The 14,496-nt window shown below is 40.9% G+C and overlaps 1 protein-coding gene across 3 annotated transcripts in view; it reads right to left on the bottom strand.

Moving 5' to 3' along the window:
* Window positions 1–3,948: 3,948 nt before the first annotated feature.
* Window positions 3,949–14,496, bottom strand: part of LOC129169053 (rho GTPase-activating protein 26-like) — a 61,524-nt gene continuing 50,976 nt past the window's right edge. For all 3 annotated transcript variants that reach the window (XM_054755036.1, XM_054755035.1, XM_054755037.1), the window contains 8 exons: window positions 11,382–11,487; window positions 10,966–11,125; window positions 9,498–9,642; window positions 8,573–8,783; window positions 6,111–6,146; window positions 5,925–6,035; window positions 5,589–5,680; window positions 3,949–5,518 (listed from right to left, as the gene is read on the bottom strand). In XM_054755036.1, coding sequence (XP_054611011.1) covers window positions 5,430–5,518; window positions 5,589–5,680; window positions 5,925–6,035; window positions 6,111–6,146; window positions 8,573–8,783; window positions 9,498–9,642; window positions 10,966–11,125; window positions 11,382–11,487 — 950 coding nt within the window. In that variant the 3' untranslated portion in view covers window positions 3,949–5,429. The remainder of the gene's footprint in view (window positions 5,519–5,588; window positions 5,681–5,924; window positions 6,036–6,110; window positions 6,147–8,572; window positions 8,784–9,497; window positions 9,643–10,965; window positions 11,126–11,381; window positions 11,488–14,496) is intronic.

A 14,496-nucleotide genomic window follows, 5' to 3' on the forward strand; every position in this document is an offset into this window, starting at 1 on the left:
AAAAAAAAAAACAAGTCAAGGAAAAAGTTGCAATGTTCTGAATGTTTTATACGTGGAAAAAAAGTCACAAAGTGACGACAAAGAATTTACAAAAACAAAGTGAAAGAAGGACGAGACTAAAGAAAGGTTCAATTTTGCAAGACATTTGAGGGCAAAAAAAGAGAAAAAGCATGACTATAATAAGAATGCAGTTGTAATTTTAGGGTGGGAAGTACAGTCATCCCTCGCCACATTGCGGTTCCAATTTTGCGGCGTCACCCTGTCACGTTTTTTCCTTTTTAAAATTATATAGAATTAATAATTCATGCTGTTCTGTGGTTGAATACGGACTATTATTACTCAACATACGCATATTTAAGCTAATGTTATGTATTTTTTGCCTAAATTACGCATGATGGTCTTTCACATGTGTAGCGCTTTTCCACCTCCAAGGCACTCTAAGCGCATTGACGCTGTTAGCACGTTCACCTACTGATGACGCAGCATCAGGAGCAACTGGGGGTTCAGTATCTTGCCCAAGGATACTTCCACATGATCACGGGACATGATGATCCAACCCGCAACCTTCAGGTTGGGAGACGACCACCTGAGCCATGGTTAAATGAACTAAAATACAAATATAAGGCATTCAGAAGACGCTGTGAATGATGTGTAGTATTCTACACCGGTCACTAGGTGTCAGTAATGTAACTGTAATGTTCGGTGAGGCACAAACACCAGACTTGATCGCGGAGACAACAGGCTTTTATTGCAGGTGGGAATTCTCTCACAACAGGCACAATAATACCTAATAAAATCGTGGGCTACTGTTGCTGCTACAACCCACACCAAGCTAAAACTCTGAACCCCCAACGTGACTTCCTGTCCACCCACCACTTCGCCCCCCTAGGAAAAACATTTATAGCAACACACACAAGCACAAGTCTTATTTATGTCTTAAATGGCTTATGTACTCTTGATTATGTCTACTATATTGGGTAATACGAGTGTAAAGGTGACCATGGGGTTGTTATTTCATGTGTAGAGGGCTCTAATAATGTTAAAAACCGTATTTAGAAGGCTGTAAACAGGTTTTTTATGCTCAAACTATGAAAATATCGGAAATCGGAAATTCGCTTATCACGCCCAGGTCTGGAACCAATTATGGTAACAGCAATGAACGAGGGATTACTATATTGCTGATAAATGAATATCGAACAATGAGACCAGCTGTCATACGAAAAAAAAAGTTGAACAAGAGTTAATTTGTGATATTGAGAGTAATAATTTTACAATAAAAGTCGTTAAAATAACAATAATGAATAATGAGTAATTGTAAGAACAATTGACAAAGGTCAATTTTTTGTATTTATTTATGAGAAAATATTACAATAAAGTTAAGATTTTATGTGGAAAAAGAGGTGATTTCAAGAATTACACTGTAGTTTTAAGGGGTAAAGGTGTTGTATTATATTATGTTACATTACATCACATTATATTATAAATCTATGACTAAAATTAAAATAAAGTTTTACAAGGAAAAAGCCACGCTATAACAACGTCAGGATTTTAGGAAAATAAACCTTGTATGAAAGTGGAGGATGACCTGGCAACTCGTACTGGTCACACCCCGCTGTGGGATGGCACACCAGCTGTTTCGAAAAATTTACATTCATTTCATCCCACAAAAGCATGTTTCTTACAAAGGAGGCATCATTCAAAAGGATTTTCAGCGGTATAAAATGTATTGGCAAGAAGCAATTTTACAACACAGGAAAAAAAACCTCCAAAACAAAACACACATTTCCCAACTTTTTGTTTTATGTTTAAAATCGATGACTTTAGCCATTTTCAGCCAAATGTTGGTGATACAGAGAGCCATAGTACAAATAAACATTTTAAAATCAGGACCTGTACATTTTGGTGACTGTTCAATAGAATAAGAATGCTATATTTTAATAGGACATATTTTAGAGAGTAAATATTTGATCCCACACAGGGGAGGGAGTCTGTGAATGGGGGGGGCGGCGATGAAATGTTGTGGTTTTATCAGCAGTGACCAAATCAAAAACATGAGAGACGTATTCAGTTACATTTTAAGTAGCACTTAACATTTCTATCTTATTTTGAAAGGTGTCCTTTTTTTTTCTTTTTTTTTTTTTTTTTAAACGTCCAAGCTTTGGCTTTCTTCTATATTGCTGTGAGGATAAACTGGTCACCTAAAAATAAAAGAAATTAAAAAAAAAAAAACGAAAAAAAATATTGGACTCCACGTGGAAATCTACCAGAGGTGGACGAAACTCCGCCACACTGGACAAAAAAACTGGTGTATAAAATCTATTTTGTATAATAAAATGTTATCTTTAAAGATTTTTTAAGGGCAGATCATGTTCGGCTGTTTTTTCCATCCAAGTCTTGTTTTGTTCATTTGAATGTAATCTGATGTAAAGACAAACACAATGTTTAATGTTTTCTTTGGAGTGGGAGGTTTAAAAAAAAAAGAAAGAAAAAAAGTCTATTACTTGTGTTTTACACCTCCTCTGTCGTCCTTGTCGATATTTTGGCCTCCTTGATTCAATGTTGAATTATCTGTTGTTGTTGTTTGGTTGACTGGGAAGACGTGATTGGAGTCGAGGCGTACTACACAATAAAGTCAACTGTTTTCACAAGTGCAGTGTGTCTGAGAAAAGTGTGTGGTTGGGGGGCTTTACAGCCTTAAAACATACGTACAGTATATAATAATTGTATGTCCAGTATGTGGATTTCACTTATTGCGGGCTATTCTGTTCACTTGTAGCAGTGAGTTATGTAGAAAAAAACCTGGATGTAATACATGAACTGTGTGTCCTAAAGCAGTGGTCCCCAACCTTTTTTGACCCACGGACCGGCTTGTGTTCCCACAAATCTCCCGCGGACGGGTGGGGGACGGTGGGGGTTCGGACATTATAGCGATGTAATTTATCTTATTTATTATATATTGTGTAAAACTAAGACATGAATAACATCAAATTAAAACCAAAATGAATGCTGACCCGTTTTCCCAGAGAGATTATTACATTATTACATCGCTGTTTGATGTGTGCAGTAAAAAGCAGTGCGCTAGCATGAATTCACTTGAGACAAATGTGCACATTAGCACTCAATAAGTCATCCAAACTTACCTTTATGCATTCCCACATCGTATCAGCATTGGAGACCAAATATGAGGTGAAAGAAAAATGGTAAAAATACAGTAGTAGTCTATCTGTGCGGCATGAGATAAAGTTAGCACACGCACAATGGACATGCGTCAAGTGAGACGGATGTAACAGAGAGAATCCGGCCACTTTTCAAAATAAAACATTAAAAAATGGAAATTGTTTTTTCTGTGCGGCCCGGTACCAAATGACCCACGGGCCGGACTGACATATTACCAGTATTCAGTTTATGTACACAACTATTGAGGAATTATGTGTAATTATCTTTGCCATGTTGAATATAATTATAGCAACTACTTTGATTACCTGTAAACTTTGAAAATGTGACTCTGAAATACTAACCATTAATATTTACAATAATATTTATAAGTTTATCGGTTAGATTTTAGATTTTATGTATGTCATGTTTTATAGAAAGAAGTAGATCATTTTGACTTGTAAATTGCAAGCTGAACAAGTGAGTCCACCTCTGATATACAGATATAACATACATAAATTCGTACTCATATTGTTTTAGGTAGATCTTTGGGACTTTGGGCTTGCAGGGTGAAAAAGTGCGAGCACCCCTGCACTAAACAACGCTTGTGACTTGTCAGGATTTGAAAATGTCAAGCCTAATACTTGGGACCTGACTCGACCTGTCTTGTCTTGACTCGAGACTTGACTTGGACTTGCGTGTCTACACTTGAAACTTGCAAAACACTGACTTGCCCCCCCCCCCCGTGGTAAAAAAGTATAAGCGATAATTCAAAAAAGGTTCCAAATCCAGAAAAGCGCCTGCAACATTCATCTTTAATTCTGCAAATTCCAACAAAATCTCACAGAGGATTTCCTTTTAAGGCTGTAGATAAATGAAACAAAAATCCGAGCATCAGAGATGGAATGAAGAAATTAAGTTAGTATGCTAAGAATACAAATAGAAAAATGTCATGTTTATTCAAACAAAAAGAAAAAACAATAATCCAACACTGTATAGCATACGAAAGTCAAATAAAACACCTCCCTTCAGATTACATCTTCAAGAATGTCTCATAAATAAAAAGTAGTCTTGTTTCACATTGACGTTTTGCGTTTAGGCTCCCGGTTGAAAACCTGGGAGGGCAAAGGTCAGGTTGAAACGGCACCATGGCAGAGCGGCTTATATTTCTTTACTCTTCACACTTGACAACAAGTTAACTTCATATTTTTAGCATTATCCTGATGGAAGGTTTTGTGTGACAATAAAATGACTTCCTACCACTACTATTACTGCTGCTACTAATAATAATAATTAACACTAACAAATGGCTTATGATTAAGAGTATTTTGCTACTATCAATGTTCCGTGTATTACTACTACCATCACAACCACTACTAGTAGTACTTTTAATGTACCTTATTTATTTATTGTGACATTAAATAGTCTGTTGTCACTACCTTTAAAAAATAAATTAACATTTGTTCCTTTTTTTCATGAATATTTAAAATTTGTAAAGTTTTATTTTACTTTTTCCTACTCAGTTAAAAAAAAATATAAAAATATAAATATAATTTCTTCTCATTGTTATCATGGTTCTGGTTATTATCATTTTGTCACAGAAAACTTTCTTTAAAAAAATCGTACAAATTTCGGTATGGGGTTTATGACACTGATTGGGTTCCCCTGAGTGACTGGAATAGACCATAATATTGGGGTGGGCAACCTCCGGCCCGTTACTGAAGCATTTGACCTGGCCCATCATGCGATTCAGAAAAAACCCTCAGAGAAACTGTTATAAAACGCTGAAAAAACCTCTTGCTGCTCTGCCCTGGGCCGGTGCCCTTTGTCACACAGCGGTGGGGTGGGGAGCTCCAATGTGGAAGGCCACTGGATATTGTCTAATTTCTGAGAGAAGATCTTGATAAACAGTGCAGTTTCAAGAAGACAGGAAGGGCAAAAACAAGCTGACATACAGTATATCACCCCCCAAATACACACACACACACACACACACACATTCCAGGCTCATTACATCTTCACTTGGGAAGCCATCCAAACTAATCCAATAACAACTGGAACCGAAGAGGATCTTTTTTTTGTTTGCTTGTTTCACTTCCAGTGCAACTCCAGGACGTGGCTCCAGTCTGTGCATGCGTCACATCCATCCAATCCCAGCCAAAGTCAAGTCCCACTAATGGATCAGGTCTATTAGGGTATATGCAGCCAGATCTGGCCCCCCCGCCTCCTTTTGCAGTCCAGTTTTGGTCTCAGTCCAGTACAGTGCGGCCCCTGCACTATAAAAACTCCACATAGTTTTCTGGTATGAGTCCTATTCGGCCGTCCAACGTTCCTTCCAGCCAGCCGGGCTCTCTGGAGGCGTGAACTGAAGAGTCAGGAGAAGGTGAGTATGAAAGTTACTATAAATTAGGCAAGAAATGCACGATGTGACTCACCGTTGTCAAAGACGGTGCCGGCAATGAAGGACAGCTCAGAGTCATGCTCCGCCTTGCATGCGTACAGCGCTCGAGCTCTCCTGCCTGGGATGCTGCACACGACGACAGCAAGGATGAACGTTAGAGACCAGTCGCCGTTAGGATTAGGGTTGAACTTCAGGTCAACTGTAGGGTGACCCTATAACTATTTGCTGTTGTACACCTTTGAGCGTTAAGAAATGACTCTGCTGTACAATGGCGACATGTTGAGATGGATTTAAACCCACACGAGTGTCCCCCTGTCTCATTGAAGTCCTTCAGGGCTGAAGTGTGCGATGACAATCACAGTGAACCAACCTGATTGGGGAGGAGTCGCTAGAGGCCGAAGATATAGGCTGAGGGCTGGACGGCGCTGAGAACATCGGCCAGGAAGGAGAACGTGGCGAGTTTGGACTAGAGGATGATGCGCTGACGGACAAGTGGACGTTATAACACACAGTCTTACACCGTGGAGTCACCTTCATGAAACACGGACTTCCTTACCAGGCTGGTATACTGCTACGAGTTTTGGGGTTCAACCTGAAAACGCAAAACAATAAATTGGCAATAAATATTAATCAAATTACACTGACACCTCTGAATTCAAAATTCAACCAGCTTTTTCAGGAACGGCATTCAAGCTGCCGCTGTGCAGGATGTCAAGCGAGACCTCAAAGGATTGCTTTTTCTTTTTGTAACTTTTTAGCGACACTTATTCCGAAAGTACAAGTGACCTCAACAAGATGTCAACATTAAACAACATTAACCGAGAAGAACGTGAGAAGAGGACGGTCATATACTGTACACCGCTGGTTAACTTCTTTATACACCTGAAAACTAAGAATGCTAACAAATGCTAGCAAATGTTCTTAATCTTAAAGGGAGCGTTTGGATTTTTTTCACATGAAGTGGTATGACATCCCCATTAGCAGTGTAGTGCATCAACAATGACTTACCCCCCCCAAATTGGTGAGTCCAGTTCTAGTCGGAGATCCGTGACGTAGTTCCGCTTAGTCACCGGGGCCATTTAAGTAAAGAGTTGGCTTCTCAAAACGATATGCGTTCAAATGAGTAATGCATTTGCATCACAAAAATGCCTCCTCAAAAAAGTCACAACCAATTTGTCTCCCGCCGTGTCCCTGCGCAGTGTTGCCGGTGCATTCATGTGTACGCTCGCATCTTCTTCCAAGATGGCCGCGGCGCTCCATCGCGGAAGAAGAGCGGCATTACCGCGAGCGTCCTCACATGCACATGAACGCACAGGCGACAGTGCGCAGGGATACGGCGGGAGACAGATACGCCAAGCATTTTGTGAGATCTGATTTTTTTTTTTTTTGAGAAGCCATTTTCGTGACGCCAATTTATTACTCTTTTGTGCGCGTATTGTTTTGAGAAGCAAAACGCGTAACTTAAGAGACCGCACCAACTGGCCAGAGCTACTTTCCTCCACGACGAAAACCAACCAGAACTCTGCTCACGGGACGAAGCGGGGAAAAAGTCACGGTTGATGCGCTACACTTCCCAACTATCCCTTTAATGGTATCTTCCAAACAGTTCCGTGAGCCACATGAAATGACGTGGCGGGCCACAATGCCTTGAGTTTGACATGTGATTTAGAGCGTCACGCCATGCACTGACATGTTCATGTGTGAAATGAGGAGCTAATGCTGCTGATGTATTCCCACATGGGTTTTCCACAAGACAGGGCTGGTTAAGAAAGTAACATTTTCAGGGAATACGTCCCACTTAAAAAGCATTTCTCCTCTTCTACACAGCTTTAGTTAGTTTCACAGGTTATCTGCGACAACTAGTTTATTTCCTCTACTTGGACATGACAACAGATGCAGATTTACTTTCAGGTGAAGACAAGTTTCTGAGCAAGCTGATTGGATCAAAGTGATGTCTTATCTGCGCTGCTGACAATCAGTCAACTGCAGTGGAAAACACCCACGGATGCTGTCATCACACTTCCATCTCATTTGCTGCTTTCACTATATTAGCCGCCTGACATTTGCCCCTAATGACAGCATGTATAGGATGAGGAATGGAAACAGAAGCCTCATAGGGCGAATTAATCATGTTTTTTTTTTTTTGCCACGCTACTGGCAACCATGTTTTCTTTATGCAGCTGCGCTAAGTCGCTCTTGCTGCAATACTGTTCATATTTTGCCGTAGCACAAGCAAAAGCACCATGCAGTACAGTATGTTGTCCATGTTTGTTTGTTTGCTTGCGTTTCTCCCTCCCACACAAAACAATACCAAAACACTTGAGATGGGCCATTTTGGTATGCTGGTTTCAGAGACTTTACTGCTGATGAGCAGCAACCGTGAGCGAAATCTACCATCTTTCCTCCGCTTTTGAGACAAAAGGAGGTGAAACTGTCGCTTTAAGCTTTCAACCATACAACGTTCAGAGTCACACGGGGTTAGCTTCTTCTGTTTCTTCTACTGTCTACAGTATTGGCGTTTAGCAAGCAGCTCACACGGTTAGCTAGTTTGCTGGCCATGACCACACCAAGAGACAGCACGAAGTAGGTTGACTGACAGTAGTCTACAGCCAATCAAAACACAGAAGACGGTGCAACCAGAAGAGCGAGAATAGAGACACCGCTGCCTCATGCTAAAGTACAGAACTACAACACTCCACTTCCCACAATGCAATTCTTCTTAAAGGGCCAGGCTCGGCCTGTAACACTGTTAAAATAATAAATAATAATAAAATATGCATATAATATATAATAATAAAAAATAAAATAAAAAGCACTAAAAGTGCACTAAAACCAATCCATGAAACTACGAGTCCACAAAAGGTGAACCGCGATGGAGCGAGGGAACGCTGTAGTGCACTTTCCCTGAGCTAGGAATCCATGAAGAAGTGCTGATGCTGTTGCACCCTGTTGCAAAGCACTAACATTGGTGTGAATGTTCAACTTTCAGACTTCCATGTTCCATTTTGTGGCACTCACAGTGAGCTGGGCCGGATCTGCCGAGTGCTGTGTTCTCCGTCGTTGCTGATCAGGCTGTGTCTGGGCGTTCGACCTTGGCTGCTGCTGCTGCTGCTGCCGCTGCTGCTGTTGCAGTTGCCGGTCGACGAGCCTGCCGGCTGTAGCTCGCCCGCCGCGGCGATTACAACACTGTCCCTTTTCTCACCTTCGCCAGTCAACGCTGATTTATTATCTATGAGTCAGAACAAGGCGTGTATCAGTCCTAGTGATGTGCATCCTAATTTTCATAAAGGGTGAGCAGTTTTGTTATATTTTTGTTTTATTGTAGAGCGGCTAAATTCTCTTGATACTGTGGTTGTATGAAAGGAAAGCTAAAATGTGACTTTGACTTTACAATTCATAAATAATTTGAGGCTAATTCTGTTGACATAAGCATCAATAGGAAAACCAGTTTGGAACTAGAACCACTTGGAAGTCAACCAGAGCAAAGAAACTGACTTCAGAGGTTCCACGATGCTATTTTAATTTAAAATAGGCTATGACATCTCATCTAATAAGGACATTTTGCATAGTGCAAGCTAGTTCACATGTTGTTTTGACCAAGACCAAATGTTATCCAGCTCTGATCCAGATTGTGCAATTTGACATCCCTTTAAATCCCATGAAACACGTTCAGGTGCTAATAGCTAATACTAAACCTACGTTTGGTATGTGTATGCAGGGTCAAAAGCTGTAACGTCAAACCAAATGTCATCTGGATGTGATTGTGATTGTGCTATGTAAACTCAAAATGCAAAAATCCTTTCAACATTTCGGGAGATTTTTATCTTTTATCCCTTAGAATTTGTCGCGTGTGGGAATGCTGTATTGTACCGTAAAATGTACAAAATGACACCGTGGCTGTAGCAAATGACAGCTGAGATTCTTAAGGACGCATCCAGCTCACCTTTGAGGGAATGTGTTGGTGTCTGGAAGAGTGTGAGAGGTCTTTCACTGCAGGACGGAGCTTTGCTCTCAGTGCTCCTCCTCCTTGAAAGGTTGGCCTGCATGTTGGTTAAACCTCCAGAAGAAGTCGGCACATCCTTGAATATCTGCATGATGATTCAAGATGCTTGTCAGTCTGTGTGGTCTTTAGTGTGCCTATTGTGCACGTGTGTCACATGTACTGCATGTGATTGTGTACATGATGCGCAATCCACTTGTGTGTGTATGACGCGATGGTTTGTGTCTTTAAGCAGAGAAGCTGAAGATGTGCGCGCAATGCTCTGTCTTATTTGTTGCTTTGTGTTGTTGCCACGGCAACACCTGTACGCAGTCCCTCTAAGGAGGAGAGTGCAGCGCCACTGCACAGAACACTTGCATCAGCCTTTAGTAGACATATAAAAGGGTGTTAAATTGTTTTACATGGGTTCTGATTTCATGTACAACTACACAAAAAACAAAAACAGACGTACCGTAATGACCGGAATGGAAGACGACCCCTATTTTTCAAGACCTGTTTTTTTAATCATGTTTTCAGTATCAATTAAATAACTGGTAGACTGCACTAAAAAAAAGGATATCATAATTCTTAGCAGCTTCTTAACTCATAACTCATATTCTGTTGTCTGCTGACACTTCTTTTTCAAAGGGTCACTGGTGTGCGTGTGTGTGTGTGTGTGTGTGTGTGACAGGAAGAAAAGCGCTGACCCGCTTGGGGAGAATTGAATCTCACCGCTCGTCTTTTGCATACTTTTTTCGTCTTATGCGTGGGTTATTTTTAAGGGCTTTCAGTGTACTCTTAAGGCTGGGTTATACTTTCCGTTCGAACAAGCCGCGCGGAGAAGAGACGCGCTGAAATCCGCTCGATTTGTGTGACTTTATACTGCGGTGTCTGCTACCGAACTGCAGGGGGCAGTGTATCAAAAACACGCGTCTACCACGGCACTAAACTAGAGCGGAAAAAGTTTGCCAATGTTTACTTGACTTCCAACATGGCGACACTTGTGCGTCTACTTCTTGAAGAAGAGGAATTGTGTTGTATTTATTTGCTGCTGCGACAGAAAAGGAAGAGAAGGCGGTCCACTCATCCCCCGGCAGGAGAATGTGCTTACAAAAGACATGCGGAACACGGCAAAAGAAAATAAAAACCAAGCAACTTGACTTAAAATACAACTTGTTTCATTGTTTTTTTGTGCTTAAACTACTGTGCGTCATGGTCGGCTGCCTCATATAACTGCCGGTATTTCTGTACTTCAGCTGCGAGGATCTCCTCTCCTCCATCTGCGTAGTTAGAAAAATTGGGAGGTGCGCGGAGCGGGAATTTTCCGCATGAAAAGGGCCGCTCGAGGGGGCGTGGGTGCGAAAATGACGTCATTTGTCCGCACGGAGCCGCACGGACCTCGCGGATGCGGAAAGCATAAAACAGGCTTTACCCTTTCATGGTGCTCAATGAGGAGCTCCACTACAATGTTCTGGAACTTGATGTCCATTATGGCCGCCACCGTCTCCTCCTGGGGGCGGAGCAGAGTCGGCCCGAAAACCACGCCTAGATTGGCGACAGTCATCAGGTTCTGCTGGTGGTGATTGGCCACACTGTTGAAAATATTGTATTTTTATTATTACTTATTGGGTTTGTGAGCTAGTTAGCATGATCGTACATCACTGAACTACATCACTGATATCCACGGGGCACATTCGGAACACAAAAATGTATTTTCCTGTGCTAAACATATAATTCACCATGCTGCCAACATCACATAGTGCCTGTTATAAATAGACTGTTCTGAATGGCCTGCAGTATTGAACACAGCAGTGGCTTTGTGTTTGAATCAATGTTTTTTCCACCTACTTGGATAGATGTTTGGTGAGCAGCTCCAACATCTGCCTGTTCTTCTCAGGCAGCCGGTGCACCAAAGCATGGATCTCTTTCACTCTGGCTTCTGGGTTGTCCAACTCTGGAAAACACATGGGTGGGAGAAACTGTTAGGGGAATAAATACTTGGAATGGAAGTTGAGATCTTTTCTTGCTATCCACACATGGAGCAGAAGAGAACACAGCAGGAGGAAGTGTCCGCTACTGGAACGGATTAGAAGTGAGGAGCATCTGCTGAAAAGTGATAACATGCACCGATACGGCTTTTGGTTCCTAGTTCTTTTAAAAAAATGATTGTTAGCGCCTGTACAACAAAGTAAGACCACCTGTTTCATTATAATTAATTTAATTATGTTTTCCTTTCTGCTTTCTCATGCACTCAAAACATTGAAGTTAAATTAAATGAAACCTTAAGTTGTTACATATAATGAGCTGTAATGAAATAGCCCCTCTAATTAAGAGCTTTTACGAAACGTTTATATCCAAATCGAAAAATCTTGGCGATACAGGATCATATCAGACAGCGATACTTCGGTTTACAGCAGGTTTTAAACCTGCAACCTGATGGTCCTCAAGTCTGTATGGACTGAGGGACTGGCAGACAATCAGTACTCTTTTGCTGCTTCTTTGAAAATTCTTTGTTCAAAGTCCACAAAAAAGGTGGCAAAAACAAGAAACAGACTATTTCTATACTAGCGTTTGATGAATGCTGCTGTTCCCTGCTGTTTTTTTACAACTTCTTTCGGGGGGGCGGCATCCCCCAACCTGAAGATTGCAGGTTCGATCCTCCGTCCTCCCGTGGTCGTGCCCTTGGGCAAGATACTGAACCGTCGCTTGCTACTGAGGCAAGTAGGTAGATGTACCTTGGAGGTGGAAAAGCGCTCTACTAGTTAGACCATTTACCATTCTTTCTAAATGACCTATTTATTTCTAGCCTTTTTTCCAGCGCTTAGCGCCACAGCAGCAAGGTGCCAAACGCATATTAGGGAAGTCATAAAACACTGAGGTGGAATGATCCGCCTTTGGTTTTTGTTGGAAACGAGGTATAAAAGTCAACAGTAGATGATATTAACATGAGGATACGTTTCGCAACATGAGAAATGCAGAAAACAGGTACTCATTCATTTTACTGAAGCAAAACTTGACAACCAAGTCTAATAACAAGCAGAGTCACATGCTAATGAGGGGCAAGCATTCAATCATGGCCAAAGAGGCCATCTATGGAGATGACAGCGGACTCCATCACATCGGCCTTCAGGGGCTGTGGCTTTCAACACTCAACAATACACTGCAAGGGATTTAGAACACAGATAATGAACACACACAAATTCAAAATAACGTTCAAATTAACCAGCATTTTAAAGTCAAAGAAAGACAAAACTGCATTTGAAAGCGCATGCAGAGGTACATAAAGTTGCTGGATGCTGACCACTCATGATGCTTCAAATGCAGCTATTTCTGCCTTGTGGAGTGCATAAAAAACTACATCAGGAGGAAGCCTAAAGCCACAGCTGTGTTAATGTTATAAGATATACAGTATAAGAGACCCCGGCGGTTATTTGCGTTTCGTCTTCTGCAGTTAACTGAATAGAGGTGTTCATTGGAGTGTTTACGGTGATTAATAATGATTCTTCTAACAGACTCAAGGAATAATACAATCAACACAAAATAAATTCATTCAAAAATAACATCAAAATGAATACTAGCATCCTAAAAGTGTTTTTATGTTGATTAGCATTTTAGTCAGGACTGCACACATTCTTCAGTTGACAGTGAGGATTGCTGTTACTGTCGTAACTTTTTCAGAATGTGCAATCATCATCATTGTTTGCATAGTAATTAAAAAATATTGACATACTCCTACTTACTACATGAAGCCATCCCTAACAGACACACACCGAACAAACTCTGTTAACATTGTTGTTGATTTTCTGTATACACTGGAACAACTGTTGAAAACGTACGCCAAAATTTTGCCTCAGTTTGCGTACATTTTCCGATTAGCGTCTCGTCGTCTTGTTAATAAACTCCCTGAGTCCAACTGTGTTCTTCATGTACAGTATTTTTTTTCACAAAACGTCCCTGTTGGCATCCTTAGTTTCCTAACAAAATCAGCTGTCGCCTGTCTATGATGTCATCAGTGGTGGACTATCAAAAGTTTTAACATAAAACACCTTTTTATAGTTTTACAATTATTAGTAATTGTAAATGTGTATAAATTAGGAATGAAGGGGATAAATGATCATTTAAGGTTACCTTTACCTTCACTGAAGATGTGACTGTCCCCAAAGACACGATGAGGTAGCAAGATCAACACCTTCCTCTTCAACACAAGTGTTCATAGTGTTTCTCACCTTCTTTATCAAAATGCTGGCACTTGCAACTTTCTTTGGCTCAACTTTTAGAAACACAATTGAACTCATGAAATGTTTTTTTGTTCGGAAGCTAAGGATGCTAACACTGCAAACCTTGTGAGGATAAGTAGCATAGAAAGTGAATGAATAAAGAACTCAATTGGAACTCGGACCTTCTTTGGGAACAGTCACATCAACAATTACGTCTTCAATGAAGATAAAGTAACATTAAATACTCATTTATCCCTTTCATTCATTATATGTTTATTTATATGCATTTAAAATTGTTTGATGCATGTAAAACTATAATAAACTACAAAAACGGGTTTTGTGTTCACATTTTTGGCTTTCTAGAACGGATGAAATGGATTTACATTAATTCTTAAGGGAAAAAAGTATTCGGTTAGCATCTGTTTCGGTCGCTAACCTAGTTCCACTGTAAATCTGTCCCAATACTTTTGCAACACAGTGCACCTCTGGCAGGTATCCAGGTGGCTCCACCCATTTTACCCACCAGCTCTCTTTTCTTCCACTCCATTTTAGTGTTTCACCTTTTTAGTCCATTGCTGACATTGAAAAGCGGTTGAGCGTGGCCCATGTGAAACTCGAGGAGGAGAAGAAAGAAGCCAGATGTGGGCCTGTGGGCTGAGCGGGAGTAAATGTAAAACAGGAGGAGGAGCCAGGCTGAGAGTTCACCCCAGGATAGCGTCCTTAAGTCACCTTGCCGGATGTGACTT

The sequence above is a fragment of the Dunckerocampus dactyliophorus genome, chromosome 16 (assembly GCF_027744805.1).
Source record: "Dunckerocampus dactyliophorus isolate RoL2022-P2 chromosome 16, RoL_Ddac_1.1, whole genome shotgun sequence".
NCBI classification, from domain to species: Eukaryota; Metazoa; Chordata; class Actinopteri; order Syngnathiformes; family Syngnathidae; genus Dunckerocampus; species Dunckerocampus dactyliophorus.